The sequence below is a fragment of the Gopherus evgoodei genome, chromosome 3, assembly GCF_007399415.2.
Source record: "Gopherus evgoodei ecotype Sinaloan lineage chromosome 3, rGopEvg1_v1.p, whole genome shotgun sequence".
Lineage (NCBI taxonomy): Eukaryota > Metazoa > Chordata > Testudines > Testudinidae > Gopherus > Gopherus evgoodei.
Window position 1 is genome coordinate 153,967,795 of NC_044324.1, and position 17,652 is coordinate 153,985,446.

General features: G+C 41.3%; 1 protein-coding gene across 1 annotated transcript; it reads left to right on the forward strand.

Moving 5' to 3' along the window:
• The first annotated feature begins 1,721 nt into the window (after positions 1–1,721).
• Positions 1,722–17,645, forward strand: SCCPDH (saccharopine dehydrogenase (putative)). Its single transcript, XM_030557044.1, has 12 exons — positions 1,722–1,975; positions 3,215–3,327; positions 4,342–4,422; positions 7,605–7,734; positions 8,970–9,019; positions 9,544–9,674; positions 10,271–10,388; positions 12,462–12,581; positions 12,665–12,721; positions 13,155–13,266; positions 16,312–16,393; positions 17,443–17,645. The coding sequence occupies exons 1-12, from the start codon at positions 1,771–1,773 to the stop codon at positions 17,546–17,548; spliced, it is 1,305 nt and encodes a 434-aa protein (XP_030412904.1). The 5' UTR covers positions 1,722–1,770; the 3' UTR covers positions 17,549–17,645.
• Positions 17,646–17,652: the final 7 nt, after the last annotated feature.

Here is a 17,652-nt window from a genome sequence, read left to right on the forward strand (position 1 = left end):
CACCTTTCCTGACCCTTTAATTTGTACTGAGGCCAATCCACTGTACAAAACCTTTGTAACCTAGTTTTGGATAACGGATCTGATCCAAACACCTTCCAATTCTCCAGAATGCATTCTAGGGGGGGGCACCTTGCCTTCCCCACCTTGCTCTGCCCCTGCCCCGTGTCGCAGGTAGACGCTGGGCGTCCCCATATCCTAACAGAGAAAGTCCAGACAACCGGACTGTTCCTACCTTATCCAAGGGACCGGTTCCTCACCGTCGCCCAGGACCGGTTCCACACCGTCGCCCACAACTGCTTCTCCACTATTTGAGCGCGTTGCACCATTGTGCCCTCTGGGGTCGCTCACACCGTATCTCCGCCGAGGCCCCCGGTGAAGTCACCAGTGTGCACTGGGCGTCGGTCGTCACCGCGATCCGTTGACCTCCAGGAGGGATCCAGGCAAGGCTAATTTTCGCCTCAGCCCACCCAGGGACGCCAAAAACCGTTGCAGACACAGCAGTGCCAGAGGCAAGCAACAGTGGTTCGTTGCCTAGAGTGCTTAAGCGCCAATAAACACACCAGGGTGGAGAAGCAAACAACCAAATTTATTTGAGCTCAAATAAGGTGCCAGGGAGAAATAACAATCTCAGATCCTGCACCCCTAAAACAAGCAGTTTCTTCCTTTTATATCCCAGTTGTTTACTACAAAACTTTCTTGCTGACTAGCTGATTTCTTACTTCCCCCTCCTTTCCCATCCAGCTGCAGTATCTTCTCTCATTCAATCTTTTGACTTCCCCCTTCCTCCCCCCTCTCCGCTGCTGAGCCATGTACACAGTATCTTAAAACGACCTTGAACGTGCTCTAGCCTAGCTTCAATGTGTTACAGCAGAGAACTGGCTATTACAATCAAAAGCTAACTGCTAATACTACATTTTTGCAGCTATTAGTACATTAGGTTACACTAGGTTACACAAAGTGTTTAACATGGAGGAACACTGGTTCATTGAGGCCTACAACAGGAAGGCGTCATTGACACTTGTGGTCTATCACCTTTCCGAGTTACCTAGGGTTATGCCAGAGTCACACCAACACTTCCAATAAGGTCACTCTTCTAGTTGCTCCTCTGTGTACTGAACCGGGTTAGAGGAGCTGCAGGAATGGATCCCATTTTAAATTTATAGTGATTGAATTTGTTTTCATGGGGATAATCTTGTTTTTGAAAAAGACACTTTTAATTTTGCCTGAAAGGGATGCAGTCGTTAAGCCTGCAAGAAGCTCTCTATGGCCACAGGACCTTATGCTGATTTTAGCAGACTCTGTGGGATTCAGCCATTTTGGGCATTGTTCTGCCTGCAATTACTGCACTCCTTTGTGGGCCAGTTCCTCTTTGCAAACGTTGGAGCCTCAGCTTTCACCTAATTTTGTTTCCGGTTATGCAGCCTGTGATCGCTGCAAGGCGGATTGTTTGGCAAACACATTTTAACAATCACATCTCTCTAAAACTGGTTTCCAAACCACGGCACAACTCGTAAGCGAGCCCTGCCCCATCTCTACTCAACTCCGCTTAGCAAAAAAAGGTCAGTTTGCTCCGGGGCGTCCGCGCCTGCTCGGTGCCCCTAGCGGTCTGGCCGGGCGACCGCGCGTGGGCGGTGTTCGGTGCTTCGGCATCACGTGGGCAGGCGCGGTCACGTGATTCCTTTTCAGGGGCTGGGTGGAATCCCGCGCCCACCCCTGCTAGTCCCGCAGCAGCTGGCGCCGCGTTCAGCCGCTCGCGCGCGCTCTGTCTCCATGGCGACCCGCAGCGGGGCGGCGGCCGGGAGGCCCTACGAGCTGGTGGTGTTCGGGGCCTCGGGCTTCACGGGCCACTTCGTGGCGGAGGAGCTGGCGCGGGTGGCGGCCGGCGCTGAACTGCGGGGCTCGCTGCGCTGGGCCGTGGCCGGCAGGAGCCGGGACAAGCTGCAAGGGGCGTTGGACAGGGCGGCGGAGAGGCTGGGTAAGGGAGTAGGAGGGCGGAGCCTGACAGGGGCTATAAAAGGGGGGCCCGACTCCCCCCCCACCCCACCCCACCCCAATAGCCCTGCCCGGGTTCCCTTCCCCTGTGGTGATAGCAGCTCCCCCCATCGCCTCGGCCGGTCAGCCCGTCTCCCTGTGGTGATAGCAGCCCCCGCCCCCTGAGCCCCGTCCCCCCCATGGCCCTGCTTGGCCTCCCCCCTCCCCCGATTGCCCTGCCGGGGTCCCCCTTCCTCCTGTTCCATAGTTGAACAGTGATAGTTCTTTACCCGCTTCAACACGCTGAAGGTGTGTTCATCTGAAGCCACTGATGCCGGCAAACTGACAAAAATACCTGATGCAGTCGTGATATTAGGACACACCCCCGAGAGTCCAAGTTCAAGTATTTCTTGAAGCAATGCCTTTGAGGCCCCCTTTGAGCTTGAGGCCCAGGCCAAATGGCCCTCCTGGTACACACCCCTCCTGCCATTGCACTGCCCAATCATCCCTTCCTCCTGTGGTGATAGCCCCCCCTCAATGGCCTGGCCCCTCCCCAACCCCCCCACCTTCCCTCGTGGGCATAGCAGCACCCCCCTACAGGGATGTCAATGCCAGCTTTCTCCCGCCCCAATGCAGATAGCACTGTCCTATACCCCTCTCCACCTGTGGCTGGGGCCTTAAGAGCTCTCTTTCCTGTTTCACTCTCCTTTACCTCCTAACGTTCTGGATAGAAGGGGCAACTGGGCACGATTGTTGGGGGAGCCCTCCTTCACGAGCCTGTGAGTGGAGTGGGGATCCGGGAGCCTGGTCCTCGCAAGGCTGCTGAGCAGTCAGTAAGACTTGAGCAGCTCTGCTGTAGTGGAGTGGCCTTGTAATTTGTGTTTGGGACCTTGAACAGCAACTGTGATAGCAGTTATTATTTGTAAGAATAGTCGTAGTCTCCTGGTCCCATTAATCAGGCCAAGATCCCTTGCAGCTGTTGTGAGGTTGCACAGGATGTTGCTGGTGTTTACCTCTGACACCACTGGGGTTTAATCCTTCTCTGCCCCACAAAATGGAGGGGAAAGTCCTAGTTTGTTAATGTGCTGGAAAAGCATCCCATCTCCTTCCTATCCTTGTTTCTATTCATACCATAAATAAGACAATAAGAACCGTAGTTAAAAGAAAGAGCTAGTAAATTTGATGAGGATAGTAAGCTGATAGTATCGGGCTCCTCTTGTAACACTTATTCTTTGATTCTCAGGAAAGCCAGAGCTAAAGTCAGAAGTTGGCATAATACTCTGTGATGTCAGTGACCCATCCTCCCTTGCTGATATGGCTAAACAGGCAGCTGTTGTTCTCAACTGTGTGGGCCCAGTAAGTATCAGTCTTCTAAGTTCAGAAACAAAATGGACAAACAAGCAATTCACAGTTGTTACAGAGGAAAGGCTTTGGTATACTGTGAACTGGTAGTAACTGAGTGTGCGGTCTTTTAAGGTCAGAACACGAGCTGTGAAACTCTAAAAAATTAAATACCATTTCTGGAATAAATAAATATTAATGAGATTGTGCTGCTGCTTCGGACAGTAAATTTGGAATGGCTGCTTATTGCACATAAAGTATTGCACCATAGTTGCATATGTTTTGTTTAGAAAATAAAACCAGTAAAGGCAATTTAATCTACTTAATTATTGTTTTGCATTAATACTAAAAACAAATTTAGATTTATCATGTGCTCTGCTCCCTCATTCTACATGTCTTGGCAGCACCTGTCTTCCAGCTCTTGCCCTTTGATCTATTGTGGATGAGTTGGCAGAGGGAATTTTGCAACTGAAAATTTAAAGGGATATCAATAACTAAGAATCAGACAACTATAATAGATAACATTTTTCAGACAGTACTAAACCACACAGATGTCTGCACCTGAAAGATTAAAGCAAACAGTTTGTTCTCTGTTTTAACAGCACTTCAGGTGTGTACTGAATTTGAATGTTTCCCCAGTGTAATTAATTTTCCTTGTTGTTTGTGTGAGTCTAACACAGCAATAGAAGAGAGAACATTTTAATTGAAAAATTTAATGTAAATCCACAAAAACTGGCTGAGGAATCTGAAATAGATGTAGTGCCTGAAACCACTTCAAAGTGTTTGTCTTTTAGATAACCAATTAAATTTCAAGTTGATGGTATCCCTTTAAGTTCCCCCAAAGAATGAGTTCAAGAATTTTAGATCAGCATAGGGCAAACTCTGTTACATTTTGTTGATATATCCTAACAAATGGTAATGCTCAACCTACTGTGATAATTTGCTCCATTTAGCAAAACTGTCTGTAAAATATTTGCTTTTATCAAACATTTGCCAAGTAAGATAAATAGCTTCCTTTTCTGTTTATAGTACAGGTTTTTTGGAGAACCTGTAGTGAAAGCTTGTGTTGAGAATGGCACAAGTTGCGTTGACATCAGTGGAGAACCTCAGGTATGTGACATGAACAAATGAATGAATTACTGCTTGAAAACATCAGATGAATAATTTAGTAAAGACAGTTTTATTGAATATATTTGGGTCACATCTTTAGTTCTCACTGATATTTCTGAACAGGAAAAATATTTTCTAGTCTCTAAGCTGTGATTTTTTTAAAATGTGTTCTTAGTTTCCCTTTCTTACTCTTAACAAGAGTCATTAGAAACAGTGTGGGACTGAAAATTAGGAACTCATGAATTTTAAATCTCAGCCTTGACTGTGATGTCATCTGGGGGTTTCATCTTTTACATTATTTTCCAAACCATAAAATAGGGATATTAACGACTTGTTTTCCTACTTCACAGGAGTGTTGTAAGGATTATTCACGTGTATAAAATTCTTTGAGTACATATAGCACTATATAAGTGCTGATTAATAATACTGGATACAATTTTCAAAAGTGCTCAAGTGACTTAGGAGGCTAAATTCTACTTTCAGAAATGATTTTAGCTAAATCATTTGGGAAATCTTGAAAATTCAAAATTAGTAAAATGTCATATCTCCTGATAGGTTCCCTAGATATAGATTGTAACTTTTCTATGGGATGGGTTAGTGGGTCTATGCTACACATGTGAAATACCTCATCTCGCTGGAGATTCAGGTTCAAATCTTGGTAGAGTTGACTCATGGAAGTGTTTTAGAAGAGACCTTTAAAATGTAATTCCTTTCTGCTCTGTGTGTGCGAATTAAACTTTCCATGTACACTATTTTTAAGAGTAGGGATTAGCTCTGATGATCTTGATTAAAATGCTCCCTCCCTCGCCTCCCAATTGAGCAATGTAATACAGTAACTCCTCGCTTAACATTATAGTTATGTTTCTGAAAAATGTGACGTTAAGCGAATCCAATTTCCCCATAAGAATTAATGTACATAGGGGGGATTAGGTTCCAGGGAAATGTTTTTCACCAGACAAAATCTGACTGTCTATATATCTATCTTTTATTTATTTATATATGTATATTTATACACACACACACACACAGTATAAGTTTTAAACAAACAGTTTAATACTGTACACAGCAATGACGTTTGTGAAGCTTGGTTGAGGTGGTGAAGTCAGAGGGTGGGATATTTCCCAGGGAGTGCCTTACAGCTAAATGATGAACTAGCACTCAGCTGAGCCCTCAAGGGTTAACACATTGTTGATGTAGCCTCACACTCTACAAGGCAGCACAAATGGAGGGAGAAGAGACAGCATGACAGACAGACCCACCCTGTATATATGTGTGTGTGTGTGTGTGAGAGAGAGAGAGAGAGATGTGCATTGCACCTTTAAGTACACTGATGCCACTCTAAGTACATTGTGTTTTTAAGTAGAACAGCAAGTTGAGACTGCAGCTGCTGGCAGAAAGCCCCTTCCATCCTGAGCCCTGTCATGTCTTCCCCGCTCTATGGAGATGAGGAAAGCGAGGGGCAGGAGTAGGGGGCAGGGGAATCCCCTGACATTAGCCCCCTTCTTCTCCTCCCTGGCACAGCAAGCAGGAGGCTCCTGGGAGCAGATCCAAGGCAGAGTGCAGGAGCAGCACGTGGCAGTGGAGGGAGGGACAGCTGAACTGGCAATTGATAGTCTGCTCCATGGCTGCTGCATAGGGAACTTAGGGGAGCAAGGAGCTGATGTGGGACTGCCAGTCCACCCTAGTTCCAAGCCCCCACCAGCTAGCTCCAACAGGCTGCTCTTTCTGCAAGCAGTGAACAAAGCAGGTGGCTGCCAAACAACCTTATAAGGGAGCATTGCGCAATGAGCATGTTCTCTAATTGATCAGGAACGAAATGACGTTAACGGGGATGATTTTAAATGAGGAGTTACTGTATGTGCCTAGAATATGCCAGTGTCTGCGTTTCAGTGACTCGGTATATGTATATACTCTTCCAGAACTTGGAGGTGATAAAGATGTTATATAAATGTGAAATATGACTGCTCAGATGTGCTTTCACAGAGGATAGATAAGTAAATATTAAAGGTTGATTCTTTGCTGTCTTGTTCTGCTCCCTTAAAATAAATTATAGTTTGTACAGTTCTGTCTGTAATGATGCTTTTAAAAAAAAAAGTGAGATTTTAGGCCCTGATCCAACAGAACATTTAGGCATGTGCTTAAAGTTAAGCACATAAGTAGTCCCATTTACTTCAACAGGACTACTCTTGTACTTACAGTTAAACACATGATTGAATATTTTTGCTGGATTGGGGTTTAAAATCTCACTTGAAAAAATCACCAGCTGTCATGGTAGTTTAGGACTGGAATAAATTGCCTAGGGAGGTTGTAGAATCTCTGTCATTGGAGATTTTTAAGAGCAGGTTAGACAAACACCTCTCAGGGATGGTCTGATAATACTCGGGTCAGGACATTGGATTAGAAGACTTCTCAAGGCCCCTTCCAGTCCCATGATTCTATAATTCAAAATTATAAAATGTTCTGTTGGTTGGTGATACTAGCTCTTAATGGCTCATAATTTTCTGTATGGTATCGGTGTAAAGGAAAAAGAGGAAATCATAATTATGCAGAATTAATCACTGGCCATATGGGGTGGCCAGAATGTAACACTGTATCTTCCACAGGAAAGAGAACAAAGATAACTTTCACTGAAACACCGGATTTAAAATATTTCAAGTGTTTCTGTGTGAGTGGCTTTTCAGTTGAGCTATTTGTTTTCAATGTGTAAGATACATATCTTGACTGTCTTATACTTTACACAAAGATACTGTGACTGTGTTATGATTAAAGAACATTGAATACTATAAATAGATACATTTGTGGTCTACTGCTATACTGTTACCACCAGATGAGACTTATGTTATAGACAATATGTGTATGATGTGAAGTTTTATGAATAAATAGGCTTTTTTTTATTTAGAATATAAACCGTACTTCTTCGAGTGATGGTCTCTATATGTATTAGAGATGTGGATGCACATGCATGCCATGTGCTGGAGCTGGAAGTTTTTCAGCAGCATTGTCTGTTGACCCCGCATATGCTGATGTAAGGCTCCCTTCTCAATGAACCTGAAAAGGAGGAGGTTTCCTCTGTGTTATGGTAAAAGTTAGAATTAGTTAATTTAGCATGTTTCCTTGAAGTTCAGATTAAACCACAGTTCAGGATTATTCATGTTAAAATGTTTGTATTTAATATTTTTCAGTTTCTGGAAGGAATGTATCTGAAATACAATGATAAAGCTGCAGAAAAGGGGGTATATGTCGTTGGAAGCAGTGGCTTTGACTCTATTCCAGCAGATATGGGAGTCTTATACACCAGAGACAATTTGAAAGGTGATTTATCTAAGTGTGACCTTTATCTTGATAGTTATGTTGGGCTGAGATTCATAATCCTTGATCCTGGTTTGTTTGTCATGTGTTTATTGCTAACGCTCAGATTTTTGTCATGGATATTTTTAGTACAAATCACAGACAATAAACAAAAATCCATGGAATCCTCTGACCTGTCCGTGATTTTTACTAAAAATATCCCTGACAAAATGGGGAGGGAGGAGGGTCCAGCACTCACAGTGGCAGGGAGCTCTGGTGTCCCCTTGGGCCCCCCTCACAGCGTCTGGGCAGCTGCTGGGGGGGGTCTTGCCCACTGTGGCTGGGCAGCTGTAGGGTCCTCCTGTTGCTCACTGAAGCTGGGAACTCTGGGGTCCCCTTGTTGTCTGATCATTAGGAGCTGCTGGGGGCCTGCTAGCAGTGGCTGAGAGCTGTGGGGTTGCCTGCTGACAGTTCCAGCCCCAGGGCAGAAAATGTCATGGAGGTCTCTGGAAGTCACGGATTCCATGATCTCTGTGATATAATGGTAGCCTTATTTATTGCTTATGAGAGAGACAGTAGTAGGTGTTGGAGCCATAATATACTCTGTCATTCTGTCAGCGTCCTATTGTTACTATTTTGTCTTTAAGAAGGACAAATGTGTAGAAGCTAGACTGAAATGATTAAACTAATTTCAGCTGTAACTTGACCCCACTCTCAGTTATGGATTCTGTGTCCAGTAGAATTGCATTTAGTATACTGAATACCTTTCATTGTGGAACAAGTTGATCTATAGTGTGGCACTCAAAAGGGCTACCAAATTTTGTGACTTCATCTCTAAATGTCAATAGCCTACATAATGCTTAATGTCAAAGCAAACGTGAAAAATGCTTTGGGCCTTGATGTTGTCTTTTCCCTTTTTTCTTCAATTACTGAGCTGTCTTTTTTTTTTTTTTTTTTTTTTTTAATATATATAAAACAAGGATGGCAGCTAGTGATTGAGGAATCCCATACACTCTGATAAATGCACTTTGCCTGTGGTACTCAATGTGAATAAAATAGCCTTGGCTTACAATCTTAGTTTATTTTCCTTGGAGATAAAGTACTTCAATACTGGAGTCTTACTTTACTTTTCCTCCTCTGCTAGTGATGTCAGTCCTCTGACAGTCTGTCCGGATGTGTCCCTCAGTGGGTGAACTACTGTCTAGTTCACTGCTGTATGACTGCATATGCTATGAACTATTTTTTTTTCCCCATTAAAGGTACCCTAACTGCAGTTGAAAGTTTCCTGACTGTGAAATCTGGACCTGAGGTTAGTTTGTTTATATTGTCTTCTAAAATTGCACACTTATTAGCCACAAGCATACATAATGTGAAAATTACAAAGCTTGTGAGACAGCAGCTAACCAAATAAATATTTTTTTACCCATAATCAAAATATATCTTTTGTCACAGCTTTGCAAAACTGCCATGAAGTTATATCGGACTATGGAACAAGCTAGATGCCAGCCCTTTGTGGTGGTGATGAAAAATAATTTTATTGGTCTCGATGTAACTGATAACTAGCCTTTTGATTAAAAACATCTACCATAGCAAGGCTCATTTGTAAGGAGTTGGTGGGGAAAACATGTGCAAAATGTATTAAAACATAACAACCTGAGCTGCTGTCAGTAGGCCAGTGCCAGTATACTTCTTTAATGCAGCTGGTCGTGCATGTGGACATAGTATGAGAAATGTTAAAAGTCGTAATAAGGAAAGCGTTTCCCCAGGCTGGATTAAACATTAGGTCAGGATTTTAGATACTGGAGTAGTTACAGTTTTGTGGTATTTCACTAGGGTTACAGTATCCATGATGGAACCTGGAAGTCAGCTATTCATGGCCTTGCAGATCAAGACAATTTGAGGAAGCTTCGGAAGCAGATAGGACACAAACCTCTCCCAATCATTGGTGCAAAATTAAAAAGAAGGCAAGAGAAACTTTATAAAACCAGAAATTTGTTTTGTTTTAATCTCTTTCCCCTAGAGCTTTATAATTATATTTTTTAATATACATTTCTAAAAGAAGGAATGTTTCCTGTCTGGTATAACTGGACAAATAACTTGTTTAAATAAAGACTTAATGTATCAGATATTTCAAGATAAGGGGAAAATTCATCAACTGTTTGTTTGTTTGTAACATCACCTGTACTGAAAGCTTTATTAGAGAAACTGTTATGACCACCTTTTGATCCTAGATTTACTGACTTAAACAATCACATTTTAAAAGCTCTTACTGCTATGGAAGGACAAAATGTTGTACAGGCAGTAAGTCCAATTCATCCCTCGGTAATGCAATTGACTTTGGTTTGTGGTAGGGATAAATTTGGCTCAGGTTTTTGGATTATTTATTACTTAAATCCAAAGGAAAGAGATTAAAACGCTTATGGAAAAAGCTCTATTTTTGTCCGAGTTGTAACAATTGTAAGTCAGTTTTACAACTTGCTAAGTTTTGAAAAGAATAGCTATACAGGTGACATTACTGTAAGTGAAGGAAAATATTAATGAATGTTTCTTTTGCCTTCAGAGGACTAGTGTTTTACAGTCAGGAATTCAAAGAGTACTCCATTCCATTCATGGGATCAGACGTGTCTGTTGTGAAACGAACTCAACGGTACTTGCACACAGATTTGCAAGAAACACCTGTAAGTTTGTTTTTATGTTTATAAAATCAGTGTTCTGTTGTGTTCTTTATAGCACTTTCAGTGGCGGGAAAGCATCTCTTCAGGTTTTTTTTTTTTTTCCAAATCAACTATCTTCAGACTAGACTGGCTACAGATTTAGGTTTGCTAGAGAAGGAACAAACACATTCTTTTGCCTTACTGAGCTTCAATCAAATAAGTTAATAGTTGGGGGATCTTGTGGGAGACTCATTTGCTCCTAGAATCTCAGTTGGCAGTGGTGTCCTAGTTTTTTGTTTTGTTTTTTACCCCTCCACACACTGCAGTCTGTGCTTTACTAGCTGGGTACCATCTTTCTGGTGTGGATCTAATACCATTTCTTCATGAATCTTGTCAACTGTAGGCTAAACTACTTAACGCACTCTGTGTAGCTTGTCATCTTAGTGTTGTGAGCCACGTTATACTGTATATAAAACAAGAACTCTCTATGCTGCAATGGCCTCATCTTTGCTTTTGAGCGCAGTTTAACATATAGTTAATCTGTAAATCCCTATAGGGTCTGCACCATGGCTATCTAAGAATGCTTCTCTTTATATACCTTCCATACAAATGAGAGAGAGAGGTGAAAGAGTTCTTAGACTCAAACTTTGTGGGAAGAGTTCTCATTAGAAGTAATTGACCTTGGAACTTGTGTCTCTCATCAGTTAATCAGAGTAGGTGTTTGCTCACTTTGGAAAGTAGGGTAATGTTCATCTGCTTCTTCAGGTTTTTGCTGGAGGAGGGCTGAGGAGTGTTTCACTTACAAGACTGGGTGAAGCAGTTGGGTTAGAATATTGTTTATGCTCTTCAGAGAAGTATTGGGGCAATTTTAAGTTTATTTCTATTGTTTTTTTGGACACGGCCAAGTGTTGGAAGTATATATAGTTAATAATTTTCATTCTAATTCTGATGTAATTTATGCCCAGAGGTTTAGGCAGTTGGCCCATTATTACAAACATAAAATATAACAAATTTCGACTCTAGCTCATTCCATGTGAATCTGCACCATTCTAAATGTATGTTAAGATAAGATATTGATCCATACTATGCATTGGCCTTCATTATTTTAACCTTACTTACAGCATCAACCACTCTTAAACTAGAAAAGAGGCTATTTTTAACATCTTCTAGTGGTTTCCTATGTGCATTAATGAATACTATTATTTCATTCCCTACTCTCCGTCCCCCAAACTGCCAGGTCTATGTAGAATAGCAAGTAGATTGTGATCAAGGGGTAATGCCACTTTTTATCTGCACCTGGTGTTTTTATTGATGTCTGCGGGATTTGGGTGAGCAGATTGAGGGCAGCATTAAGGTCAGAAATGCTCTATGTTCACAGTGCGTGGGTACTGAGCTTTTACACATTTTCTCAGCAGTCTCCTGAATCATTTAAAACAAAGTTAGTTTTGCTTGTGTTGAGGCAAAAAAAGATGGGAAATGTAGTTTTAGAGGAGGAAAAAAAGTAATATGTATCTGGCTTACAATCTGTTTTGCACTGTTCTCTTGTTTACCATATTCCCTCTCTACAGCTTGCACCACAAAATTAGTTATTCTCCCCTTATTTTTTCTGCTCACTGTGAATACTGAAAATGCAGCATTAGTCAGAGATGGTTGGAACTGAGTGTATCTGTGTATCAGAAACGGTACAGCAACACAGCTGCAGCATTTCTAGTGTAGATACTTTGTACAGCGATGGAATGGGTCCTTCTGTTGCTGTATTAAATCCACATCTCCAAGAAGCAGTAGTTAGGTCAATAGAAAAAATTTTTCCATTGACCTAGCAGTGTCTATACCAAGGCTTAGGGAAGCTTCACTATGTTGCGTAATGTGAAATTTTTCACAGCCTTGGGTGATGTGCAGTACTTAAGTGATCTGACTTTGTAGTGTAGACCAATCCTAAAAGTTGTTTGAAGATTCTTCAGAATTTTTCTGCTGTGGAATATCTTTTGACATCAGCACAGTGGAATAGTTTTTGGGGTCTTAGATAAGAGCTGAGAGGCAAGTATTTGTTACGTAAATCTTTTACTGAAAACATATCATTTTGTATTCCTGTATTAGGTGCAGTATGCAGCTTACGCAACGGTGGGTGGTATTCCATCTGTTATTAAGCTGATGTTTGCTGGCCTTTTATTTTTTCTTCTTGTGAAGTTTAGCTTTGGAAGAAATCTCCTGACAAAAGTAAGTATTGTTTTTCATTTTTTAACATTTCAGAACGCTGGTCAGTTGCTTTTTCTAATTTAGTTTTGGGTTTTCTTTTGCAGTACCCAGAACTTTTCTCTTGTGGACGTTTTACAAAGAAAGGACCAACACAAAAGCAGGTAATTTAATTCTTTCATCCACAGTTATACAGCATTTTGGTGTTTGCTTTTATTATGCAAATTACAGCACAAAAGTCTAGAGTCTGCCACTTAAGGGTGTGTCTACACTGCAATAAAAACCCTGTGGTGGAAACTCTCAGTGCCTGAGTTAACTGACTGGAGCTCTTGGGGCTAAAAATTGCAGTGTAGACATTGGGGCTGGAGCCTTGGCTCTTAAATCCTGCAAGGAGGGTTTTAGAGCCCAAATATCTACACTGCTATTTTTAACCCAAGTCAGTTAATCTGGGCTGAGAGACTAGAAAAGTTGTTGGTGCAATATATATTGTCATGCAAAGGTATAAAAAGTGAAGTACACTTGCTGGATACAAATTGTTGTATTACACAGAGGTGGATACTGTGTAAATGAATGTACTACTTGTCTTCTGCATTGCAGATAGATGGATCATCCTTTACAATGACATTTTTTGGTGAGGGGTACTGTGAGGGCCAAGATCCACAAGAGGGCAAACCAAATGTAAAAATCTGCACCCAAGTGAAAGGACCAGGTAAAGAAGCCAGAATGTTTTATTATGGTCATCTTAAAAATTCAAGGTCAGCTGTTTGTCATGTACCCCTCTTCTACTGACCATTATTTTTAGCATTGTAAAGAGTATTTACAGTGGCTTCCAGCTATATTCATAGTTGCCAGCTGTTTATAAAGAGGCAGTGATGTTGGAAGGAAATCCGCTTGTGGGTGTTAATAAGCAAGAAGTTAAACTGGGGAAATGAACCCACTAGATGTAGATAACACTACTACGATTAAAAAAATTAGCTTACTGCCTTAACTTCCGGAGGACTTCCATTTCTTGTAGCAACTTGGAATTTCAATACTAATTGCATCTCACTCTGTTGTTGTTCCAAAGCTAAACGCAGCCATTACTACTACCAAGCTACTTTTCCATGATTTTTGGGAAGAGTGCCTGTGTACTGTTATTAATTTTGATGGAATATAATAGGCACAAAGAGTTAAAGGTGTTATGACCCTGTCAATGTCTAATGTTAAACAATGTTGAGGGTTTGGTGTAGAAAGACCTTAACCTGCTTAGCATCATAGCAAACACATCATTAATAAAGGATTAAAAATAGTTCTAAAGTATAGAAAAAAGAAAAAAACAGTTACATGCTTTTATCTTAGCAGCATGCCTTGCTCCCTTTCCCTCTAGCTGGAAATTTTTTAAAAAAAGGATGCCCCCATCCTCAATTGCTGATGTTTAGGTAGTAGTAACTGTCTTGGGAGGGTGGGGCAGAAGTTAGTTGGGCTGGAGCAGTTCCTGTTCTTCAATCCCTTTTCCTAAAAAACAAAAAAGACACACAAAAGGAGAAACAAAAGAACTGTAAAAAATAGAAGATGCACCTTTGCACTGGTGTTGACTCACTTCCATCCTTACTACTGAAAAAAACACTATTGCATATGGTTTTATTGGCCAGTCTGAGACCTGGTAAACTTGTACAGGTTTTAACTTCCTCTTGATTACAATCTTACAGCAGTGCTGCAAAATACGGTCTATACCAGACTCTTATTAGACAGAAGGAAAAGGAAAAGGACACACAGTGTTTGTAAAAGAGTCTTATCTCAGATGGTGGAAGCAGGTGGAAGTGGTGTTACCTGGGTCTCTTTCTGGAGCAGGAAGATGAAGGCCTAGTTGTGTGTTATGGCAGATCCTGGTGTCCCATGATGCTGTGGGGGTGGAAGCCATGATGGTAAGTCTCTCTGCAGCTGTTGTTGGCAGATAGCTGCTTCTTCATGTCCCCTTCCTCCTCCAAAAAGGAGTGGTGGGTAGAATAACCCATCCCCTCATATTGTCCATTAGTAAGGCCTACTTCTAGTACAATGAATTTTGATTTTCAGTCACACCCTTCTGTTGTTCACCAGGCATGATATTAACACCATCCTTGAGTTATATTAATAGGCCTTTTGTTTGTATTTATTCAGTCTGTTGCCTTTTTGCCTCTTTTCCCATCACTATATGTTGTTTATAGCTTATTGTGACATTTTATGAACTTTTATTCATATGTCACAGTTGAGCTCACCATTAAGGTATATTTAAAAGCCTAATTATTACAACAGTACTACTTTATGTAAATTTATTCAGTTTCTGATATTAGTCTCACTTCCTAGATGGAATAAGCTAAAAGTGATGTGAAGAGAGAGTACTTTCATGATACTTTTGTGATTGTTACAAATTTGCCTCATGCCTTACTGTATAGTTACCAGTCTGTTGTAATTGGACTCAATTACTGGGTCCCATATACTTTTAAGTTGACTGTGGTTGACAGTAAGGGAGTCTAGGGCTCACTCCTAGGCACAGACATCGTGTCTGATGTCCTTACTTGGGATGTGGATACCAGGGCCCAGCTGGCCTATGGTCACTCTGGGCTTCTAGTTTAACTTCTTTGGGGACAACTTGGGAGGAAAGCAAGGAACACAGGTTTAGCCAAGTAATTTCTTTGCAGCCCAGAGTTACAGATCTTTGAAAAGAACCGAGATGTACCTTCCCTGAGTCTCATCTCGCCTTGTGTGTTCGTTCTCTTTCCTGCAAGTCCTTACTGCATATGGCTGTGGCTGAGGCCCTTGATCTTAAATATGGTCTGTGTCATGTGCTTATCTTGGGAAGCTTGTTCTCTTTATAGGGGCCTGCAAGAAGGAGACTAGTGGTCCATGGAGGTGGGCCTGTAGTCAAGACAGTCAAAATCAGTGGCCTAGATTTCAGTCTTAATGATAGGGAAAAGTTAAAAGCCCATAATTAGTCTTGTAATAACTGGGCCTACATGTATATTTTACAGCTGAGCTCACAAGTGTCAAAATAATTTACAGTAATAAATGTTGATAAGAGAAGTTGGAAAAGGGAGACAGATGGAATTAGTACAAACAAAAGGATCTACTGATATAACTCAAGGACTGTGTTAAGATCAGGCCTGCTAAACAAGAAGTGTGGAACGAGAAATCAGTGAACCAAAGTTAAGCCTAATTAGTGGACAAAATGAGGGAATGGGCTATTCCACCCACCATTCCCTTTGTGGGTCTTTAAAAAGACAGATAGATTGGTTAAGAGCAAGCCTCACCACATGGCTGCCACCTCCCACTGTCTTCTGAGACCTGAAGGATGTCCTAGCTGGAGAGTGGGACCTAGAGAACACCACCCCCTCTACAGCTGAATCCCAAACACTGATGAAATAGGACCTGACTTCAACAGCAGCAGTCTCTAAACTAACTTTTTCTCCCCTAAAAGGTCAGTTATTACTATCTGTCTGCCAAACAGGGATTTTTCTTTTACTCTCCAGCTAAAGGGAAAAGGAACATTGTTAAAATGAAAACCTTAATACTTTACAATTCAAATACCTTAACTGTTTCCTTTATCTTAAACATACTTTTATTAAATGATGTTCCCCCCTGGTACTAAACCCTGATCCATGTTGAACAGTGAGTGGGTTAGGTTAACACCTTTGGCTCTATATTCCATCTAATTATATACACCAGTCTTCAACGAGCTGTGTCACACCATATTGGTGCTCAGTAGAGATCTACTCCATTATCCATATTTTTTTTGCAGATGCTGGCTATGTTGCTACAGCAATAGCAATGGTTCAGGCAGGTGTAGCGCTGCTGAAGGATGAAAGTTCTCTTCCTAAACAGTGAGTCCTTATTTTCGTATGTACTGTATGTGTGCACTCAAGGGTTCTTTTTAACCCCCTGGTCCTCTGTGCATTTAAAATGGAGCTGGAAAATGAACATCCAGGAAACACACAGCATGCACCTTATATATCAAGTTATCAATCTCTTGAAACAAATTGGATGTGAGCTGTGTCTTGACAAAATCAGCCACCTTTAAGTTCTGGAAAAACCCCATGCCAAGCAAAGCTTTCCATAATCCAGTGCATAATTAATGTGAGAATTGGTTATTACAAATTCAAGTATTTAAAAAATAATCACTTTAATTCTGATATCTTCTGTAATTAGAGGATTATATATTTATGGAGTTATGTCTTAATTGTCCATATAGCTAAATTTAGCTTTTTAGTCTTCCCCCTACTGCCCTGGGGCTGCTTCTCTGGCTGGCACAAAGGAGGTATAGTTGAAGAAAATTCACTGCTGCATACAGGGCAGAAGAGAAGCATAATTAAAATTAAACTTTTGGTTATTTGGGCCATTAAGATTTTAAATATTACAATATTTATGTAGCTATCAAACTATCTTTTTTGTATAAAAGTTACTTTTGAAATGCTTCAGGCCTGGCCATGCTAGTAGAGCTGTGTGTGAGAGAACTTGTCACTGATCCCTGCCTTCATGGTGGGATTAGCATCATCACAGAGAGAAGGTCCTGGGGAAGCAGAAGGAATCTTTGAAGAGCTACTCCTGGGTCTAGGACCTGATGCAGCAGCATTTCCCTGCCTCCTGCTGCATTAACTGTCCATCCATGAAGGCAGGGGTAAGGGCAGGTTTGTGTCCTTAGACTGTAAAATCCCTAAAATGAGTTTGCATCATCACAAGAGCTTCTGTTGCAGGCACCAAAATCCTCTCTCTCAATTAATTCATAAGTATTGGCAATATTGTACGTAGGACAAATGGTTATCATCTTTGGTAGTCAGGTAAAATGCATCTAATTTGAGGACTGAATTATTTTAAATGTCACAATGATCAACTAGTGGTACATCTTTTAATGGTTTTATAATTCATTTAACAGAGGTGGCGTATATACTCCAGGAGCTGCTTTCTCTAAAACAAAACTGATTGATCGGCTGAACAAACATGGCATTGAGTTCTCTGTTATTAGCAAGTCAGAAGCCTGAAGCTTCAAAATAATGCCAAGGAAAACTATAATTGCACAAACTAATGTACCAAGAGCTTCTTCAGATGTAAAAACCTAATAAAAATATTTACAAATGAGTTGTAA